This window comes from Dendropsophus ebraccatus, chromosome 7 (assembly GCF_027789765.1).
Source record: "Dendropsophus ebraccatus isolate aDenEbr1 chromosome 7, aDenEbr1.pat, whole genome shotgun sequence".
NCBI classification, from domain to species: Eukaryota; Metazoa; Chordata; class Amphibia; order Anura; family Hylidae; genus Dendropsophus; species Dendropsophus ebraccatus.
The window spans coordinates 37,761,309-37,784,974 of record NC_091460.1 but is presented as its reverse complement, the minus strand read 5'-3'; the positions used below and the strand labels follow the sequence as shown (position 1 = coordinate 37,784,974).

Here is a 23,666-nt window from a genome sequence, read left to right as displayed (position 1 = left end):
GAAAGAAATCTCTCCTGCTTCACACACAGCGAGAGAGAGAGAGAGAGAGAGAGACTGTCAGCTGAGTGCAAGAGGTGCCGAGACCGGGGGATGGGGTGAGAGATCTTTGAAAAGGACTGTATACACAGGATGGAGGGGGCCGGGGGAGACATCGGGATGATTATACTGGCAGGGGGTGGAGGGTTTTAGTGATTATACAGGAGGTGGATGCGACCTCCTTCACACTGACAGGCCGCCCGGGAACAGGGTGTCATGTGACCTCCCGTGCGCAGGGAGGCCGTTTGTAAAGCTCTGCTAGCTTTCTAACTACATAAACACCAAGAGGCCGGCCGAGTCGGGGAAGTCCCCACACTTCCGGTTCGGTGACGTCACAGAAACACGTGACTTACATAAAAATAGAGAGAAAGAGACAAAATTTATTATAGAAACCAATGAGATATATTAATTATATTACAAGAGAAATCAGTAGAATTAATATCAAAATAACCTGGAATACCCCTTTAATCTTATTCCCTACACACCTCAGACTGCAGTGTCTACTCTCCTTCCAATCTACAGTCTCATACAGTGCTGTCTGTGTGATCTGCCCTACCTAAAGGCTTGGATACTTTCCTTCTTCTCTACACAATCTAATCTTCCTTTTTCACGGTAGCAGCAGATTAGGTAGTGCACTGTAGATAACAGTTTGGAGAATGAGGAAAGCATCCAAGTTTTCAGGGAGGGCAGATCACACAGACTATACTGTGTAAGAACAGCAAACAGATCTGCCAGGAGCAGCGTGCAGACATAGCCATGCCCGATTTACCAGAGCAGCTCGCTAGGTGAAAGAGCTGCACAGACTCTACAGCAGCAAAATAGTAGGAAATATCTAAAGAAAAAACTCCTTAGTATGGTGAATAAGTTTGACGTTTAGAAGGTAAATGATAAAAGCAATAAACAATATAACATCAGCAGCACAAAGGTGTCTATACCAATGAACTGTTACTTATTTACTGTCTGATATAATTTGTATTATGAAACCTAATAAGTAACGCAAGGAACTCACTACGCACTGACTTTGTAATAAAATAACAACACGTAACAAGAAGCTGGGATGAGGAGACATACTTTAACCACTTTGTTGAGGCATTCATCAGCCACCATCCTGACGTCTGACTCGGCATCATCACTGCACAAGAGGAAGAGCTCCATGGCGATGCCAAGCAGCTTCTGGAACTCAGGAGAATTCCTGCAAACAGAAAAGGAAAAATACTGAATACAACAGTGTGGTTCACAGCAACCTGCGGAGACCAGCTACTCTTCACACATGACCAGTCTGCAGGAGTGTCGGGACCCTGCCGATCACACTGTGACAGCCTTTCCTTTGGATAAACAATGTTATAAATGCAGACACTTCCTTTAATCTGTCAGGTGTATATCATGTTCAGAACAGCAAACATGGGCAGAACACTGATATATATATGGAGATACAACAAGTCTCTTTGCTGATGATTAATTGGAAATTAGCCCAAGCATTATAGAGGCCGGGCTAAGCTGCAGCATGCACATCTCCTCCCTCCCTGTATGCTTAAAGGGGTTATCCAGCGCTACAAAAACGTGGTCACTTTCCCCCTACTCTTGTCTCCAGTTTGGGTGAGGTTTTGAAACTCAGTTCCATTGAAGTAAATGGAGCTTAATTGCAAACCGCACCTGAACTGGAGACAACAGTAGGGGGAAAAGTGGCCATGTTTTTGTAGCGCTGGATAACCCCTTTAATGTTCAGTACTACACATACTGTGCTGGAAGCCACTGAGGAGGAGAGAGGAGTTATGCATGCTGCAGCTCAGCCTTAAAGGTACTCAAGCTTGGAAGGAAAACACAAATGTATTACTTATATGTACCCCAGAATTGTAAAGTGCTGAAAAATACGTTGGCCTTATATAAAATTAAACTATTATTATTTATCAGCTGAGGATCATATACATCTGACAGATTCCCCTTAAAGCAAATTTATCATCAGTATATTCGCTTTAAGTTTTGCACATGGATAGAACGGTGCTGCTGTGGGGAAGTCGGTGTTGTGGTCCTTTTTTTGAACCGCGGCCTGGTTCCTGCGTATGGTGCTGTTCTATTCTCGGGCACCGACAGGGGGTGAAGCACTGGAGGCGGGCGGCCCCTCTAGGACGCGACTGCATGGCGCTGCACGAGGGAACAGGGCCGCGGTTCAAAAGAAGGACTGGAGCACCGGCTTCCCCAAGCCGGTGCCATTCTATCCATGTGCCAAAAATGATGGTACATTCGCTTTAAAAGCAATATTCCAGGAAGCCCATCCATAGCATAGGCCTGGGGGCCTATCATGTCCATCACGCCTGGACAGCCAAAGCTATACTGACTGGAACATTGTATTAGATAATATATTATGGCTAGCAATATAATCTGTATAGAAAGGTTCTGCCAAATATGCTGCATCAGATGCTTTCTGTACAACAAACAGGAACACAAGCCAGGGGATACGTCTCTAATTTTAGCCATAACATCACATACAGGTCTTCATATCCTAAAACCCTTACAATACCATCTCTGTGGCACGCATGCCCTTCATATTACAGAACTGGTTTGGGGACATTTAAGGCAAATCGTTTCATTCTGTATTAAGCATTGGTCCTACTAGCACAGATCTGGAGAAGAACTTATCTTTCAGCTAGCTGGCTTCTTTACCATAAATCACAGATACAACACTACGGTAAATGTTTTATAGCTGAGCTTCCTGGCTTCATCCAACGTCCCTCGAAGACATGAAAGGAAATTACATTAATGAATGGCAGATGTTTTTCCAAACCAAGCAGAGAAAAAAAAAACCTGATGGATTCATCTAGTAATTTGCATATCTAAACAAATAACAAAACAAGTCTATGGAAATTATTCAGCGAGTAAAAGGGAAGGTTCTTACAGATCTTACCGAGATGTACAGCACCTGGCTAAAAGAAAAATAATACAGCCACATATCAATATCATATCAATGGAAAAGACTATAAAAATGTTTTCAAGATGGAATTACAACATGGAGTGTGGCAAAAGATGTTGGTTGATCCTGGTGCGAGTATGGAAAAGTTGTAATGCTATAAAAAGAATATACATGTCAAAGCAATATCTCTGGAAATTTTACATACTGAAAAACCAGCAGAAATGCTATACAGAAAAACATGGGCTAAAGAGAAGTGTGGAGGATTGGATGAAAGTGATAGTCAGTGATTTGATTCAAATCTATATTGATCAAGCAGAAGATGTTGCATAAAGAGAGATGACACCAGAAGAAAACAAATCACATAAAAGGTAAAGGGCTAGGGAAGATGCCAATTTTACCTTTTGAACAATTTTCTTATTTCATTGAAAGAAAATACATTTAGTGACTAAGGGCCTTATTAAACGGGCCCATTATTGTTCAAAAAAATCGTTAGATTGTTCGGATTTGAATAATAATTGTTACATGTAATAACAGGCAACTATTAAATGACCAACGAGAAATTATTGACTGCTTGATAGAATCTGGACCTATTTTTATCGTTAATTGGTCCAGTGTAATAACATGTTGTTCGCTCATTCCCTAGTCTATCGGCCAGGAAAGGACGAGCGCAAGAACGACCGTAAGCAATGATCATTGTCCTGTGTAATAGGGTGAATGATTAAGATAGTTTGTCACGGTGATCGTTTGAGATCATTTATTGTTAATCGGCCCATGTAATACCACCCTAAGTCATTTTTCTGGATTTTAATGCATCTTGTCACAGAGCAATGAGTGTTAAAGATGTTTTCGAAGTAAACCTTATTGAACAGTTCAGATCTCAAATCTGAAAATTTATGATAGAAATTACAAAACTGGCCCATGACGGGGCTTTATTCTACAAAGCTCATCTGTGGCTGCCCCTTGAGAAGGTTGAAACCATCACGATGTAGAACACTGCCTATTATTAGTGAAGGATTCACATGTCAAAAGCACAAATAGGAGGAATAAAACACTTGTTTCATGTAGGAAAAACATATGGGAACATGTGGGAAACACATATACCATCAAAAAACTAATTTTCTTCCATTTGTTTAAGGCAGGGATGGGGAACCTTTGGCCATCCAGCTGTTGCAAAAATACAATTCCCATCATGCCTGGACAGCTGAAGGCTTTCCAGGCATGATGGAAGTTGTAGTTTTGCAACAGCTGGAGGGCTGAAGGTTCCCAATTGCCGGTTTAAGGTATGTTTGATGAAACCAACATGTTCAGGTTTGGGATTAGCACATGGTGCTGCCTTCTTAGCCTACTATCGGCTGAGGCACTGTTGGCTGAGCGACCAATACCATGTGCCAACCCTAAACTCAGAAGTGCTGGCAGGAATATGAATAATATATATATATATATATATATATATATATATATATATATATATATATATATATATATATATATATATATATATATATATATATATATATATATATATATATATATATATATGATGCCCAAGATTTAAGTATTTGTAAGAAGTGACCCTACTTTAAAGTATGGGGATTCCAGGAATCTTGCCAGAGGCTGAATATATGAATAACATTTTTATTACTGAAAATCCTTTAACTACAGTAGGTCATGTCTGGACAGCCAAAACTTTGGCTTTAGCTGTCGAAGGCATGATGGGAATGGTAGTTTTGCAGCTAGAAGAATGTGACTTTGACACCCGTGGTCTAGGTCATTCATGTACAACATGACAGGTACATTCACAGTACAATATCCTGCAGAATAAGTGCACGCACAACGCTCCAACCAGAAGCTTACATGCAATGTGGGGGACGCAGCCGACAGATTGGATGTTACGGTTACTGTATGGCCCGAGGAGCCTTTCTGGGAGGCAAGCTATAAGAATAATATAGATCCTGCAGTATGTAGCATCATGTGTAATATGGATACCACAGACATACCTGAGAGACTGAGCAACAATGTTCTCACATATCGTCAGACAATGAGTCACTCGATCTTTCTTGTTGGTAGAAGGTTCTTTCTTTCTGGAAATAAAACACACAGAACTCAGGTCAGGTATACCAATGTTAAAAAAGATGAGGTTTACTGATGACTAAATTTACTACATTTTGCCCAGAAAACTGCTTTAAATTACTAAATGCTTTATGGGGATGGAAGGACGCACTCTAAGAATACAGTACTTCCTGCAGGACATACAGCAGCTGACAAGTACTGGAAGACTGTGAAAACGAATGCAAAGCTGTTATTTAGTTTCCATCCTTCCCCTTACTTATGAGTCACTGACATGTGAGCTGGTAGAAAGGCAATTGCCACCCAAGGTAATAAGGATATTTTGACTCTGGAACAAACTCTACCCAGTCCATGGAAATTATAGATTTTCAAGGAAGGTTCAGCTCCCTGAGCGGCCCATGGGGGTCACATCTGAGGAACAGGAAGAGGATATGTTTTATACAGAGAAAATTTATTTCAACATTAATGCACAAAAGTCATATCCACCCCTCTATGACCCACTGCTCAGCCTCGCCGAGAAGACATTGGGGTGGGCTCTGAATGTTACCACCGCTCTGCTCTAAAAGCAGTGGTCAGGCTAGAGTATTTATAGCAATAGCATACATATTTATATCTATCGTCCACTATAACTATGCATCTACTTTATATCTAATATAGATCTGTCCAGACATTGCTTTTAGAGCAGAGTGGTGGTCTGTAATCTAGACAAAGAGCTGTCAACAATGAGAAGGAAAGAGTAGCACATCAGGAGAGGGAGACATGTTTGCTAAATGAATGCATTTGCAAAGTATGTAATTTGGCTATTGAATAGAGAGGATGATAATAATGGCACCTGTCTCTTAAGGTCTGATTCCTGGTATTACTTTACAGACTGGAGGAGACAATGGCAGACTACATATTGATCTGTAGGAATAATTCACACATTGACTTCTCTGGGGATCTGTACTGTTTACAGAAATAGCACCCATATGTTCCTGCTATCGGCTGTAATGGTATGAATTTACTCAGAAGTTATTACTGCTCCCTACTTGGAGTACCTGGTTCTAATATATACACTGCTCAAAAAAAAAAATAAAATAAAACGGAACGCTTAAAGAGGACCTGTCACCCCCCGTGCTGGGGTGACAGGCTCCTGACCCCCTGCTAGATCCCTCTATACTCACCTAATCGCGCCAGGTCCCGCTTCCTGAGTCGGTCGGGTCACAGAGATTTCAGCTCCCGAAGCCCGGCGCACGCGCACACAGCAGAGTCCGACGCTCATAGAGAATGAATGGGGAGTCCGATGCTCCGTCATTCTTTATGGGCATCGGACTCTCCTGTGAGCGCGCGCGCGCGCCGGGCTTCGGCAGCTGATATCTCCGTGACCCGACCGGATCCAAAAGCGGGACCCGGCGCGATTAGGTAAGTATAGGGCGCTCTAACTGGGGGCCGGGAGCCTGTCACCCCGGCACGAGGGGTGACAGGTATCCTTTAAACACCACAACTCCAAGTAAGGGTGCTAACACACACGACTGATGTGCAGCAGATACGCAGTAGATTTGATGGTGCAGAATTATCTGCTGCGTATCTGCTGCATATCGCAGCAGAAAATTCACTGCAATACGGTGTGTGTGTGTTAGCACCCTAAGGGTAGCTTCACACATACCGTATCACTGCATTTTTAACGGTGCGTCTTTAACGGTGCGTTTTTGGTGCGATGAAAATCATGTGAAAATCAAAACGCGCATGTAAAAAACGCAGCAAAAACGCAGAGTTAAAGACGCAGCGTTAAAAAACGCAGCGATACGGTACGTGTGAAGCTACCCTAAATCAAACTTCTGTGAAATCAAAACTGTCCACTTAGGAAGCAACACGGATTGACAATTCACATGCTGTTGTACTAATGGGTAATGCTAATGGGTGCGTTTACACAAAACGATAATTGGCCCGATCATACGATTAACGATGTCGGAGTAACGTTTTTTTTTTCCATAACGATCAGCGTTTAGACGGTACGATATATCGTACGGAAAAATCGTTTTGCGATTGCGCGCCCGCAGCCCGGCCCCCTGCTCATCCGCAGCAGCCCCCTGCGCCGCCCCGATCGCCACCGCTCAGATTGCCCCCACCGCCGCCGTTCCGATCGCCGTGTTTACACGGAACGATCGGCGAATTTTTTGCGAACGACGATTTGATAACATGTTGAAAGATCAAAATGAACGATTTCTCGTTCGTCGTTTGATCGTTCGCTGTGTTTACACGTACGATCATTCGAATTCGATAGTTATCACGCAAATTCGCACAATAATCGTTACGTGTAAACGCACCATAATTTTGGAAATTATGGCAATGGTGGAAATTATTGGCAATTAGAAAGACACACTCATTAAAAGGAGGGTTCTGCAGGTGGGGACCACAGGCCACTTCTCAGTACCTATGCTTTCTGGCTGATGTTTTGGTCACTTGGTGGTGCTTTCACACTTGTGGTAGCATGAGACGGACTCTACAACCCACACAAGTGGCTCAGGTAGTGCAGCTATTCCAGGATAGCACATCAATGGGAGCTGTGGCAAGATGGTTTGCTGCGCCTGTCAGTGTAGTGTCCAGAAGCTGGAAGTGCTACCAGGAGACAGGCCAGTACACCAGGAGACGTGGAGGAGGCTGTAGGAGGGCAACAACCCAGCAGCGGGACCGCTACCTCCACCTTTGTGCAAGGAGGAACAGGAGGAGCACTGCCAGAGCCCTGCAAAATGACCTCCAGCAGGCCACAAATGTGCATGTGTCTGCACAAACGGTTAGAAACCGACTCCACGAGGATTATATGAGGCCCGACGTCCACAGGTGGGGGTTGTGATCCCAGCCCAAAACCGTGCAGGACGCTTGGCATTTGCCAGAGAACACCAGGATTAGCAAATTTGCCACTGGAGCCCTGTACTCTTTACAGATGAAAGCAGGTTCACACTGAGCACATATGAGAGTCAGGAGACGCTGTGGAGAGCGATCTGCTGCCTGCAACATCCTTCAGCATGACCGGTTTGGCAGTGGGTCAGTAATGGTGTGGAGTGGCATTTCTTTGGAGGGCGGCACAGCCCTCCATGTGCTGGCCAGAGGTAGCCTGACTGCCATTAGGTACAGAGATGAGATCCTCAGACCCCTTGTGAGACCATATGCTGGTGCGGTTGGCCCTGGGTACCTCCTGATGCTGGACAATGGTAGACCTCATGTGGCTGGAGTGTGTCAGCAGTTCCTGCAAGATGAAGGCATTAAAGCTATGGACTGGCCCGCCTGTTCCCCGGACCTGAATCCGATTGAGCACATCTGGGACATTATGTCTCGCTCCATCCACCAATGTCATGTTGCACCACAGACTGTCCAGGAGGAGTTCCCTCAGGAGACTATCCGCCACCTCATCAGGAGCATGCCCAGGCATTGTAGGGAGATCATACAGACAAGTGGAGGCCACACACAATACTCAGCCTCATTCTGACTTCTTTTAAGGACATTTCATCAAAGTTGAATCCGCCTGTAGTTAGAGATGAGTGAACCGGGTTCGGGTCTGAGTCGATCCTAACCCGAACGTTCGGTATTTGATTAGCTGGGGCTGCTGAACTTAGAGCTTTATCCAAGGTTGTCTGGAAAACATGGATACAGCCAATGACTATATCCATGTTTTTCAGATAGCCTTAGGGCTTTATCCAACTTCAGCAGCCCCCGCTAATCAAATGCCGAAAGTTCGGGTTCGGATGGACTTGAGCATGCTCCAGGTTCGCTCATCTCTACCTGTAGTGTGTTTTTCCACTTTAATTTTGTGTGTGACTCCAGATCCAGGCCTCCGTTGGTTAATAAATGTGATTTCCATTGATGATGTTTATGTGGTTCTGTTGTCAGCACATTCACCTTTGTACAGAACAAAGTATTCAATGAGAATACTTCATTCATTCAGATCTAAGATGTGTCATTTGAGTGTTCCCTTTATTTTTTGAGCAAATATATATAGTTCGATTCTGTAAAATAAGTTTAAGAGATAGTAGTGAAAGGTTGGCCATCTTGTCGAGCAGAGCTCCCGAGAACCACTAACACCATGTGCACAATGTGGATACGAGTCCAGGTGACTAGCGGGGCTCCCTCCTGTCTGTATAGCAATACACAGCTCATACAGTCACAGCTATCAGCTGCCTAATAAGTTCCCCGAGGACCAACACAGATCGCTGCTGAGAAGCTTATAGGGATCTCCAGCTCCAGCCTGTACCATAATCTGGATTATCAGGTTTACTGACCCTTGCTGTATACAATATATATATAGCGCTCTTGTGGCAGGTCCTTACATGACCCCGTTCACTGGCATTCCTCCATACAAAATATTACAAAATTTTCTTTTACCTGTTTTAAGATGAAAAATAAAAATGATGTATTACATGTCAACGAGTGTGAACACTGCCCAACACCTAAGCGTGGACTCTACCCAATCATTCCATATAACAAAGTTATAAAGATTTACTTTATGGCGAAGCAAAGTAATATCAGGCCAAACTATGACGGTCTAAAGTGACGGAAAGTTATCTCTCTACTTATAGGAAAAGCAATTTCCAGAGAGCAGTCGGATGTGACCAATTTTCCGCTTTACACTCTACAGGCTTTCAGCGTGGACGGCCGGGAGGAGACGTCACTGCCCCTGCTAGATATACAGCAGAGCTGATGCATAGGGGGATTCTTCTATCACTCATCACCCTTCTCCACAGTGACAGAAGAAGCTCTCTCACTGCATCACTCTTCATTCTTTTACAACATTTCATCCACATTTTTTCTTTTTCTGTGCCCTTTATACAAATTGATGAGTAAAGAACAATGACAGATGTCACACCATGGAGGTAAGAGACGCTGAAAGGTGTACCTGCTCACTGCGGCAGACCAACAACACTTGATGGAAATGGTCTACTGGTCACCCTCAGCTTATTAGCTCCAATCACAATAGCGTATTCTGTGTCTAATGGACATCATGACGCAGAGATCCATTTTAACCTCTTCAGGACGGAGGCAATTTTCGTTTTTGCGTTTTCGTTTTTTCCTCCTTGTGTTTAAAAGGCCAAAGCACTTGCATTTTTTCACCTAGAAACCCACACGAGCCCTTATTTTTTGCGTCACTAATTGTACTTTGCAATGGCAGACTTAATTTTTGCATAAAATATGCTGCGAAACCAGAAAAAAATTATGTGCGCAGAGAAATTGAAAAATAAACGTAATTCTTTTTCTTTGGGCGGATTTAGTTTTTACGCTGTTTGTCCTATGGAAAAAACTGACATGTTATACATGTTCCTGACGTTGGTACGATTAAAACGATATGCAACTTGCATAACTTTTATATTATTAGATGGCTTTTAAAAAATAAGACCAATAACCCCGGAAGTTAAAGAAATATAAAATATAATATTCCATTCCTTTCAGCATTACCTGTTAAGTTATATGCTAGATAGCACAGAAATAAAACAGGATTATTATGAGTATATTAAAAAAAGTATACTAGATTAGATTACTAGAGTAATATAGCTTTAAAAAGATAATATAGCAAAATGATAAGTTATATAGTAAATTGGTAGAAGGTAAATGTAAGGTAGTAATAAGATAAGAATAATATAGTTAAGGCGATAAAAATGAAAAAAAGTTATAAGCTAATAGTATAGAATGAGAAGATTAGTATAGGTTTATTCTAGTAATGAGAAAAAAATTGTATAAGTAGGAGGAATATAAGTACAGTATAATATAGAATTAGAGGATACAAGTAGGATAAGGATAATATACAGAGGGTTATGTATGTATTTATCATAGTTATATAATATAGTGATATACCCAGCACGGTTCAGTCCCCAAGCGTTACTTCATTCTCCCAGGCATGCTGGTCTGGAGAAAGGGGGCCCTGGTGGCTGCGGGTGCCAGCCTCTGTCAGTGACGTAACTAGTACCATGAAGGCAGACCACACTTCCATCAGGGCCGCACGGGCCCCATAACAGTTGCATGGTCTACCTCCATGGTAGCTACCTTACTAGGTCGAGCAATGATTTTTCTTAACACCTGATGATCCTATCAAATGGTTTTGGTGATCGCCATACACCTGCTGGCAGCAAAAACAGCTGTCCAACTTGGCTCTCTGACTGTTGCAAAACTGCAATTCCCATCAGTTGTCAGGGCCTGATGGGAGTTGTAGTTTAGCGGCAGCTGGAGAGCTGCAGCTCGGGGTAATGGGTATTCTATAGGCTGGGAAGTTTTAGGGCCTTTTACATGGGCAGAGTATCGGCCAGGAGCGTTGCTAGAAACGCTCATGCGGTCTATAATCAGCTCGTGTAAAAGACACTGTGATCAACTGATCGCGTCTTTAGAGCAGGCTTTAAAATTTATCGTTGTCGGCCGCACATCAACCTGTGTTAACAGGTGTTTCTGTGGCCAATAACCATAAAAGCAAACTGACAGCAGAGATATGCATAGGATATGCTGTACATAAAGGATATGTATATCTCTGTGCTGTCAGTTTCCAGATAACAAGCAGTCTATACTTACATCACTGCTTGTGATCTCTCCAGTGACATTTCCCCATTCCTCCACAGACTGTATCGTCAGGCCCCACCTCCTCCACAATGACTGACAACCGGAGGAGACAGGGCCTGATGATACAGAATATATATATATATTTATTTATTATCTCCAAGTCCATCTCATAAGTGGTGGTGGGATTGTTCACTGGGAGCATGATGTAAATACGTTGTTTATTATGTTGTATACAAGGGTCGGAGTATCCCTTTAAGGCTTCACTAACAGACAAAGACCCACACAAGGATATTTTGGAGAAACATAAGGTGAGAAGGTGGAACAAATATTTTGATACAAGAACCAGGATCCATCCCAGATGGGAAAAATCAAAACCATCAAAATGACAATATATGTGAACAGGACAATATCCGGTGGAGATGTGGGACACGGCATGGACGAGACAAACTATTGGAGTTTTAGGATGGGTGATATTTCTGGACTGTTGATGCAAAACTGAAGCAGATGTGGCTTGTTATAATGACGGCGATAAACACATTTTTTCTATTTAAATTAATTACCTCCAAAAACACTCTGCAAATAAATCATTGCCTATTAACAAGCCCCGGGGGTCATTTATGGATATTCACTAATAGCGAACACAAATCTGAGGGCTCATACAACATCACAGGGGGACAGACCAGGAGCCGCTCCCGACACCTCTCATTCCAAATGCCAAACCTCATATTTACCCCCGGTGAGCCGCAGGAACTTCCAACAAGGAGGCTGCTAGATCCAAAGGTCGTAAATTTGAAATGATGGAGATGTGTTATTTGAACAAGCCCTAATAAATGAATGCCAGGGTCTATCCGTCACCCTGGAGCATAACGGGACAATTTTAAAACCCCAATCACAATGGTCAGGTTGTACAAAATCCTCCAGGGTAAGCTCAGCTCCTCAAAATCTGATACTGTTATGTTTTGATCCCAACATGTCCCAAATCTCAGTATAGTCCACCCACCCCCTTCCTTCTTAACAGGGATGTGGAGTCAGAGTTGGAGTAAGCTTTGGCAGGAGCTTTTAAAAAAAAGAAATCTTTCAAAATTTTCAATTTTAATTTTCATATGAATTTTATAAATGTTCCTTATTAATATATTTTATGTTCTATCAATCTGAGCCCCTTATTAAAACCAGAAAAACCCTTTCTCCCATACATTTAGTTTTCTCCATATATCAGTAATAAATAACTGGGCCTATTACATAAGGGTGGTCAGGGAGATGTCGGTCACTATTTGGCAGTTTGTTCCTAAGCTGGAAGAGTCCATTGTGTGGGGGGAGATCTGTGCTGTTCTCTTCCTTGATGCTGGATGACTGTATATGAGCAGCAGTGTAATATGAAGATATCCTGTGTAATATAGAGGAGAAGAAAAAAAGACATAAGTAGTGAAGCAGTAACCTCAGTGTGGTGTTTTCTCTCTTGGAGAAATTAGTGTGTTTTTCTTCAGTGTGCTATGGCTGCAGCAGGCTGTGTGTGTGTGTGTGTGTGTGTGTGCGCGCGCACGCACTATGGCGACAGCAGGGTGTGTGGGCAACAGTGACAAATCCAGGGGGGCAGGGGGTGGTGAGATCATAATAAAAAAGTCCTATTTACCCGGCTCCCACAGTCCCCACTTATGGTCCCCTGCCGAGCTCCCACTCCTGTGATGTCATGGCCCTACTCAGCCAACCAGTGAGTGAGGCTGGGCACAGCTGCAGTCACTGGCTGAGCGAGTAGTTCCTGTGGGCCGCAATGATTCAGCAGCGCAGACCCTGACATAGTGCTGATAAATCCTTCTTTGTGTATACTTCATTAGAAACATAGAAGATTGTAAGCATAAAAAGACCACCTGCTCCATCTAGTCTAGTTTTGAGTTGTTCAGGACATGGAGGCTGGAGACTGGCTGCATCCACTGTACACACACACACACACACACACACACACACACACACACACAGGGGAATCTGCTTTATATCTTTGCCTTATTCACTCAGAAGTCGCCCCAGGATCATGTAGGACATTATAAAGAAGTTGCTAAGTCAGAACTTCTGTACACCAGTACGATAATAACTTGCCTGGTGTCTCATTAGCCATTTATGAAGGAGCTGGAGTCGGAGCTGGTCCCTGATTCAGGAGTTGGTGTCCACTCCACAGTCCTGCTTAAAACTTCCCTTTTAATTACTTAAAGGGGAACCAATTACCTTCAAAATGCATATATAGCTTTTTAAGGGTACATTCACACGGGGGGGCTCGCAGCGAGATTCTCGCTGCGAGCCCGGCAGGTCCTGTCAGTTCCCATAAACTACATACTTGCTGCGGTCTAAACGACCGCAGCGAGTATGTAATTATACCGCGCTTAACCCCTTCTACTCCCGCCGGCTCCCCCGCTGTAAGCAGCATACATTACCTGTCCTTGCTGCACGGGTCCGGCGTCCTGCTCTCCCGTCCGGCCAATTAGTGTGTTGCCCAGCCGCAGCCACTGGCCGGACGGGAGAGCAGGACGCCGGACCCGTGCAGCAAGGACAGGTAATGTATGCTGCTTACAGCGGGGGAGCCGGCGGGAGTAGAAGGGGTTAAGCGCGGTATAATTACATACTCGCTGCGGTCGTTTAGACCGCAGCAAGTATGTAGTTTATGGGAACTGACAGGACCTGCCGGGCGCGCAGCGAGAAACTCGCTGCGAGCCCGCCCGTGTGAATATACCCTAAATGTGCTGATAGAGCACACAGCACACTTTCCATACATGTTTCTATATACTCCCTGCCTCCCCTGTGTAATCCATAAAGTAACTTTATAAAACTGGCGCCCGGTATGCAAATTACATCAGGTAGTCACCTGGGCGGTGTTCGGCTAGATTGTAATCACAGTCACAGGTGCCCTCCCGAGTGATGTCAGAGCTACTGGGTGATTTGAATCACGCCCAGAGGGGCGTGATTACCGACGAAGAACGCCCAGGGGACCCGGACTGACTGTGACTACCATCTAGCCCAACCACCGCCCAGGTGACTACCTGATGTAATTTGCATACTGGGCGCCAGTTTTATAAAATTACTTTATGGATTACACATGGGAGGCAGGGAGTATATAGAAACATGTATGGAAATTGTGCGGTGTGCTCTAACAGCACATTTAAAAAGCTATATTTGCATTTTTGAGGTGATTGGTTCCCTATAAAATCATGCGGTAAGTATTAAAAGCACATACTCCCGAGCGGTTATGCCCATTATCATCTAATTCTTGTAGCCCTAGAGTTAATGTCAGTGCTGGTTATGATTTATACAGTGTGTGAGCATCAGGAGTAGCCCCTTCAACATGTTTCACTGTTACACACAGCATCCTCAGGAAGCATAGCTATCCAGCTACAATAGCTAGGCTTCCTGAGGACTGGTATATGACTGGCTGCCACACTCCAGCTCCTGTTGGTGCCATAACAGTACACTACTCTGCAGGAATTTACCAGTTTACATTTTTAGGTCTAAATTACCGAAATAAGAGGAAATCAGTTGATAAAAGAAAAGTGTATATCATACTGCAAGACGCAGAAACAGCAATATGGAAATGACCAGGACAGGTAGGATTTCTGAACGCCGCACATTTCTCTCAGTCACAGACACCTCCGTACTGTATTGGAAAGCATAGGTGGTGGATGGTGAATACTATGGAAACCTGTGTGAGCGGGGGAGACAGGAGATGACAGGTGCAGCTCCACCCCAGCACTACACCACAATACATGTCACACCTTAACCCCATCACTCCTGCTGAAGTGCTACTAACACACTACTACACAGCAAGTGCTCTTCATACAAGTCCCCATGTTCCTCCGTACAGGGGGCTCTATGGCTGCTGCCATTACTGAAGTCAGATTAAAAGTTTTCTTGTCCACAGGAGAGAGTATAGCGAGCTGAACGGTTCTGGATCAGTTGTAAATGAAGCGGTAAAGCACGTGCTTTAAACCATTTTACCACCAAAAATAAAGCAGCAAGACATGCTTAGTCGTTTCCTAATCTGGTCTCCATTTCCCATGACCTAGTATAGAGAGTGAGGTAAAGTATCATGGATGCACTTGCACAGGGTCTTATCTACGCATAGCAAGTGATAGATCAGTGACATAAAACTTCGGTCCCCTAACTCATCTTGCATGGTCTCTGCGTATTCCTACGAGATGCAGCTTCAGTCTGTCTCCGTGTAATAGGTTTCTCCCAGTCACCTTTCAGTAACAAGCTGCATCTCATAGGACAATACAGGATGTAAGTACTGAGGTTTTTTTTATATATATATATATATATATATATATATATATATATATATATATATATATATATATATATATATAAAACCTCAGTACTTACATCCTGTATTGTCCTATGAGATGCAGCTTGAGGTTTTTATATATATATGTAATTTAGAAATCTGTACAAGTTTCTGACATGAGTTGATTTGAAAACATTTTCTTTTCCAACGGAATAGTCCTTTAATAGTTCTCTTAGTACTCTACCACTGCGGCGAGCCATGCTGGACACTGTACTTCACTTAGAAGAGCGACAGTAAGCAGACGACTGACACCTTTTTAGACATCAATGTAATGTTGTCCACAGCCTGAGGTTGTATTCTATCCCAAAGAGACTGAACACAATCTGCAAACAGACGCCATTACAACTCATATCCAGATACTGCAGCAGGAAGGTGGCTGAGAGTGGATGGGCCAATAAACTATTATGTGCATATTTTACACAAACAAATATAGGCAGAGCAGCTGTAGATCACAGACTCTCAGCTGGACTTTGTCCTAGGACGCTGTGACAATGACTCATCCAGTTACACTGCTGTTACTATACACAACACACGGCATCTTAGGCTAGGCTTACACAGTGCTCTCCACTGCAAAAAAATCACACAAATCACATAAACATGTTTATATTCAGAAAAGTCTATTCATAGAGTGACTGTGCATTTCATTACTTTTACTGCACTGATCCGGAGTTACCTCCTGTATTATACTTCAGAGCTGCAGTCACTATTCTGCTGGTGGGGTCACTGTATACATACATTACATTACTGATCCGGAGTTACATCCTGCATTACACTCCAGAGCTGCAATCACTATTCTGCTGGTGGAGTCACCATGTACATACAATATGTTACTTACACTATACTGATCTTGAGTTACAACCAGTATTATACTGCTGCACTCGCTATTCTGCTAGTGGGGTCACCGTGTACACATATTACATTACTGATCCCGTACTGATCATGAGCTACATCTTTATTATACTCCGCAGCTGCACTCATAGGATGTAACTCTGAATCAGAATAAGTAATGTAATGTAACACAGTGACTCCACCAGCAGAATAGTTAGTGCAGCTCTGGAGTATAATACAAGATGTAACTCAGGATCAGTACAGGATACATAATGTATGTACACAGTGACCCCACCAGCAGAATAGTGAGTGCAGCTCTGGAGTATAATACAGGATGTAACTCAGGATCAGTACAGGATACATAATGTAATGTATGTACACAGTGACCCCAGCAGCAGAATAGTGACTGCAGCTCTGGAGTATAATACAGATCAGTAATGTATGTACACAGTGACCCCACCAGCAGAATAGTAAGTGCAGCTCTGGGGTATATTACAGGATAAGTAATGTAATGAACACAGTGATCCCACCAGCAGAATAGTGAGTGCAGCTCTGAAGTATAATACAGGATGTAACTCAGGATCAGTGCAGGATCAGTAATATAATATATGTACACAGTGACCCCCATCAGCAGAATAGTGAGTGCAGCTCTGAAGTTTAATACAGGATGTAACTCATGTTCAGTACAGGATAAGTAATGTATGTGCGCAGTGACCTCACCAGCAGAATAGTGAGTGCAGCTCTGGAGTATAAGACAGGATGTAACTCAGGATAAGTAATGTATGTATACCATGACCTCACCAGCATAACAGTGAGTGCAGCTCTGGAGCATAATGCAGGATGTAACTCAGGATCAGTACTGGATAAGTAATGTAATGTATGTACACAGTGACCCCACCAGCAGAATAGTGAGTGCAGCTCTGGAGTATAATACAGGATGTAACCAAGGATAAGTGTGGGATACATACGGTAACAACGTATGGCTCAATCAGCAAAACAGTGAGTGCAGCCAGACACTAGAGCACAGGAGTTAAACCTGCAGTCCTTCAGCTGATACAAAACTACAATTACCATAACGCTTTGGCTGTCCAGGCATAATGAGAATTGTAGTTTTGCAACATCTGTGCTTTAGGGTGGACCTTGACCATATACTTGTATAGCAGTGTGTTCTATATACAGCAATTCCCCTGCCATCCTCCCGGTAGCCCGGGGGCAGGAAACCTTGGCTCTCCAGCTGTTGCAAAACCAGCTTTAGCTTTGGCCGTCCATGCATGATGGGAGTTGTACTTTTGCAACAGCTGGAGGACCAAGGGGCCCTACCCCTGCCTTAGCCAACCACTAGTTACAAGCTGCTGCTGCTATTTAGCGGTTTCCCTTTTGTCCTCATAAATGCTGCATGAATGTCACGGTGGCAGGTTACTTCCTCCCGCTTGGTCCTTAGGGCACAGCAGAGCCGGGTGCGTGCAGCCTGTATGGAGGTAAACAGTGTGCACAGCTGTACGGTGGCCACCACTACATGTATACAGATACTCTCCTGTAGAAGCATTGCTTATATACTAATCCTATGTACACAGCAACACTACAACACCCAACCAGTAGAACAGCAAGGAGAAAGATCAGTCAACAGCACTTCTGAGAAAGCCTAACACAGTACCTGTTCTGCCCCCTTATAACCCAGCATGGTGCTTTCCTAGAGATGGTGCCCTCTGGTGCTGCGGCATCTATGTTATTACAGGAGACACCCTATACTTATTACAGGTGCATGCTGGATATATACATGTGCAGCTTTACATGGCACAACTACACATACCGGGACAGCCAAAGCTGAAGTGTATATTACCAGGTTATCACAGTGTGTAATGGAGGGATATGCAGGATGGATATATACTACTGTCCCCATAGTCCGGTTATACAGCTACCCGTCCGGTCCACATGGACCATCACCTGCCTAGTCAGGATGTATTGCAGCCCCCACACTTGTTGCACCCATTCAGCATATACCGTCACCTCCACAACCAGGTACCCAGTCAGCGCCACTTGTACAGTTAGTGGCCAAGCCACCATGTGCTGCCACTTCCCGTGTCATCTGGTCAGGATATACCGACACATAGCCGTCATTTACTATAACCTCCCCAACCAGTGATCCAGCCAGGACGCAGCGATAAGATGCACAGTCACAGGCAGTCAGGAGTCACCTCCTCAGGACATATCATCACCTAGAAGTAAAGCGCCTACTCAGGATGTACCACTACTTCCACAGTCAGCAGTCAGGATGTTATGACACTTCCACAGTCAGGATGTAGCGTTATCTCAGCAGTCACCCACTAAGTATGTACACACCTTCTGCAGAGGGGGGTTCAGTCAGGAGGTGCCGCCACCTCCACAGTCAAGATGTAAAGTCAGCTCCTGGATATATATATATACACACACACACACCGCCACCTCCACTCTCAGTATACAGACGCATCGCCACCTCGGCTGTCAGGATACATACGCACCGCCACCTCGGCTGTCAGGATACATACGCACCGCCACCTCGGCTGTCAGGATACATACGCACCGCCACCTCGGCAGTCAGGCTACATACGCACCGCCACCTCGGCAGTCAGGATACATACGCACCGCCACCTCGGCAGTCAGGATACATACGCACCGCCACCTCGGCAGTCAGGATACATACGCACCGCCACCTCGGCAGTCAGGATATATACGCACCGCCACCTCGGCAGTCAGGATATATACGCACCGCCACCTCGGCAGTCAGTATATATACGCACCGCCACCTCGGCAGTCAGTATATATACGCACCGCCACCTCGGCAGTCAGGATATATACGCACCTCCACCTCGGCAGTCAGGATATATACGCACCGCCACCTCGGCAGTCAGTATATATACGCACCGCCACCTCGGCAGTCAGTATATATACGCACCGCCACCTCGGCAGTCAGTATATAAACGCTAGGGATGGTCCAAACAGAGTTCGGTTCGGGTTCGTACGAACCCGAACTCTCGGTAATGATTCCCGCTGTCTGCCCGCTCCGCGCAGCCGGCTAATCCAGCGGGAGGACCGCCTGGAAAACTGGGATACAGCCATAGGCTATATCCCAGTTTTCCAGGCGGTCCTCCCGCTGTATCCACCCTCTCCACCGAGCGGGCAGACAGCGGGAATTTGATGCCGAGCGTTCGGGTTCATACGGGGACCATCTCTAATAAACGCACCGCCACCTCGGCAGCCAGTATATACGCACACCGCCACCTCGGCACCCAGTATATACGCACACCGCCACCTCGGCAGCCAGTATATACGCACACCGCCACCTCGGCAGCCAGTATATACGCACACCGCCACCTCGGCAGCCAGTATATACGCACACCGCCACCTCGGCAGCCAGTATATACGCACACCGCCACCTCGGCAGCCAGTATATACGCACACCGCCACCTCGGCAGCCAGTATATACGCACACCGCCACCTCGGCAGCCAGTATATACGCACACCGCCACCTCGGCAGCCAGTATATACGCACACCGCCACCTCGGCAGCCAGTATATACGCACACCGCCACCTCGGCAGCCAGTATATACGCACACCGCCACCTCGGCAGCCAGTATATACGCACACCGCCACCTCGGCAGCCAGTATATACGCACACCGCCACCTCGGCAGCCAGTATATACGCACACCGCCACCTCGGCAGCCAGTATATACGCACACCGCCACCTCGGCAGCCAGTATATACGCACACCGCCACCTCGGCAGCCAGTATATACGCACACCGCCACCTCGGCAGCCAGTATATACGCACACCGCCACCTCGGCAGCCAGTATATACGCACACCGCCACCTCGGCAGCCAGTATATACGCACACCGCCACCTCGGCAGCCAGTATATACGCACACCGCCACCTCGGCAGCCAGTATATACGCACACCGCCACCTCGGCAGCCAGTATATACGCACACCGCCACCTCGGCAGCCAGTATATACGCACACCGCCACCTCGGCAGCCAGTATATACGCACACCGCCACCTCGGCAGCCAGTATATACGCACACCGCCACCTCGGCAGCCAGTATATATGCACACCGCCACCTCGGCAGCCAGTATATATGCACACCGCCACCTCGGCAGCCAGTATATATGCACACCGCCACCTCGGCAGCCAGTATATATGCACACCGCCACCTCGGCAGCCAGTATATATGCACACCGCCACCTCGGCAGCCAGTATATATGCACACCGCCACCTCGGCAGCCAGTATATATGCACACCGCCACCTCGGCAGCCAGTATATATGCACACCGCCACCTCGGCAGCCAGTATATATGCACACCGCCACCTCGGCAGCCAGTATATATGCACACCGCCACCTCGGCAGCCAGTATATATGCACACCGCCACCTCGGCAGCCAGTATATATGCACACCGCCACCTCGGCAGCCAGTATATATGCACACCGCCACCTCGGCAGCCAGTATATATGCACACCGCCACCTCGGCAGCCAGTATATATGCACACCGCCACCTCGGCAGCCAGTATATATGCACACCGCCCCCTCGGCAGCCAGTATATATGCACACCGCCCCCTCGGCAGCCAGTATATATGCACACCGCCCCCTCGGCAGCCAGTATATATGCACACCGCCCCCTCGGCAGCCAGTATATATGCACACCGCCCCCTCGGCAGCCAGTATATATGCACACCGCCCCCTCGGCAGCCAGTATATATGCACACCGCCCCCTCGGCAGCCAGTATATATGCACACCGCCCCCTCGGCAGCCAGTATATATGCACACCGCCCCCTCGGCAGCCAGTATATATGCACACCGCCACCTCGGCAGCCAGTATATATGCACACCGCCCCCTCGGCAGCCAGTATATATGCACACCGCCCCCTCGGCAGTCAGTATATATGCACACCGCCCCCTCGGCTCTCAGTATATATGCACACCGCCCCCTCGGCTCTCAGTATATATACACACCGCCCCCTCGGCTCTCAGTATATATACACCTCCTGTCAGTATATATACCCCGCCCCCTCCGCATATATACCCCGCCGCTCTCAGTATATATACCCCGCCACTCTCAGTATATATACCCCGCCGCTCTCAGTATATATATACCCCGCCACCTCCGCTCTCAGTATATATACCCCTCCTCTGTCAGTATATATACCCCGCCAACTCCACTCTCAGTATATATACCCCTCCTCTGTCAGTATATATATACCCCTCCTCTGTCAGTATATATATACCCCTCCTCTGTCAGTATATATATACCCCTCCTCTGTCAGTATATATATACCCCTCCTCTGTCAGTATATATATACCCCTCCTCTGTCAGTATATATATACCCCTCCTCTGTCAGTATATATATACCCCTCCTCTGTCAGTATATATATACCCCTCCTCTGTCAGTATATATATACCCCTCCTCTGTCAGTATATATATACCCCTCCTCTGTCAGTATATATATACCCCTCCTCTGTCAGTATATATATACCCCTCCTCTGTCAGTATATATATACCCCTCCTCTGTCAGTATATATATACCCCTCCTCTGTCAGTATATATATACCCCTCCTCTGTCAGTATATATATACCCCTCCTCTGTCAGTATATATACCCCTCCACCTCCGCTCTCAGTATATAGACACCACACAGGGTCCCAGCGGTCCCATCATCCTCCATTGAGTTGCCTGGAGACATTCGCTGACACATTTCCATTGACTTCTATGAGGAGAAGGATGAAGTCCCTGCAGAGCCGCACACCGGCCCCGGGATACGGCCCCCTGGACATTCTCCGTGACGGGGTACTCACGCCTTGTGCACCGGCTCCTCCACCACCGCCGGTCCCTGCTGCTGGAAGGACTTGAGGGACTCGAAGGCTCTCATCAGCTTCTCCATGGTGGCCATGTTCCTTCAGCAGCGAAAACAAGGCCGCAGCCGGCTCCTCACGGTCACCACAGCCCCGGACAGCAGAGCTCACTGCGCGGTCTGCACGCTCCGCCGCCGCTCGGTTACCATCCGCCGCTCACTAACCGCCATCACCAGCCGCCAGCACCGGGAGGAACCATCACTGACAGCTCCAGCCGCAGCCTAACCCGCTTCACCTCTCCCAGCCAATGACAAGCGGCGCAGCCAACAGAGTGACGGCAGAATCAACCAATGACGAGGCGCTGCCAGGTGACATAACCCAAAACCTGATTGGTTTAACAGTGCGGAGGCGGGACCAGCTAGACACGGGTAGTGAAAAGAAGGTCATGGGGCGTAGTGGAAGTGGAAGCCCCGCCCACCGTTCGCAGTGACTGTGGAGCACGTGGGTAGCAGATGCCGGGACTTGTGTTTACTATTGTGTCAGAGCTGCGCGAGGAGGCGGAACCCAGTAACCAATCCGGTCACTGCTTTCATTTTCTAACCCGCCCGAGGAAAATGAAAGCTGTGATCTGATTGGTTGCTGTGTTCAGCAGCGTTGTCGTTAGATGGACCTCATTTACATAGAGGGCGGAGTTTATGCAAATCTGTTTTTAAAAGGTTCTATGCAGAGGGGATGGGGATCACAGTGGGAATTCTGTCTGCATGAATTGGAGATATGGGAATGCAATGTGTTATTGCTATCTACACCTTGTGGCCGTCATTTCTATGGCAGTGTTGTGGCTGACACATGGAGGTCTTGTTATTGCCCCGGCCAGGGTGGATTGGTGCACTGGGGGCAGTAGTCCCACCCCCAGGGCACCAAAACAACATATTTGCATATGGGGTATACTCTTAGTATGGCAGAAACTACACTGACCATGACGGTAAGAAAGATGAAGATTTGAAGCCAAAGCGATTTGAAAAGAGGAGAAATGTCAAGCTTTCTTATGACCTGATCTCTGTTTATAGTCTGTTTTTGGCTTTGGCTTCAATTTTTTGTCAGTTAATGTGTCAGATAATCTTTCTGTGTAAATGGACCCTTAGCCAGCAACTTTCTTCCC

At 46.0% G+C, this 23,666-nt stretch overlaps 1 protein-coding gene across 3 annotated transcripts in view; it reads right to left on the bottom strand.

Annotated features, from left to right (window-relative positions):
- Window positions 1–22,833, bottom strand: part of HTT (huntingtin) — a 120,288-nt gene extending 97,455 nt beyond the window's left edge. For all 3 annotated transcript variants that reach the window (XM_069977352.1, XM_069977353.1, XM_069977354.1), the window contains exons 1-3: window positions 22,511–22,833; window positions 4,942–5,025; window positions 1,108–1,228 (exon numbers count right to left, since the gene is read on the bottom strand). In XM_069977352.1, coding sequence (XP_069833453.1) covers window positions 1,108–1,228; window positions 4,942–5,025; window positions 22,511–22,605 — 300 coding nt within the window. In that variant the 5' untranslated portion in view covers window positions 22,606–22,833. The remainder of the gene's footprint in view (window positions 1–1,107; window positions 1,229–4,941; window positions 5,026–22,510) is intronic.
- Between the last annotated feature and the right edge of the window lie 833 nt (window positions 22,834–23,666).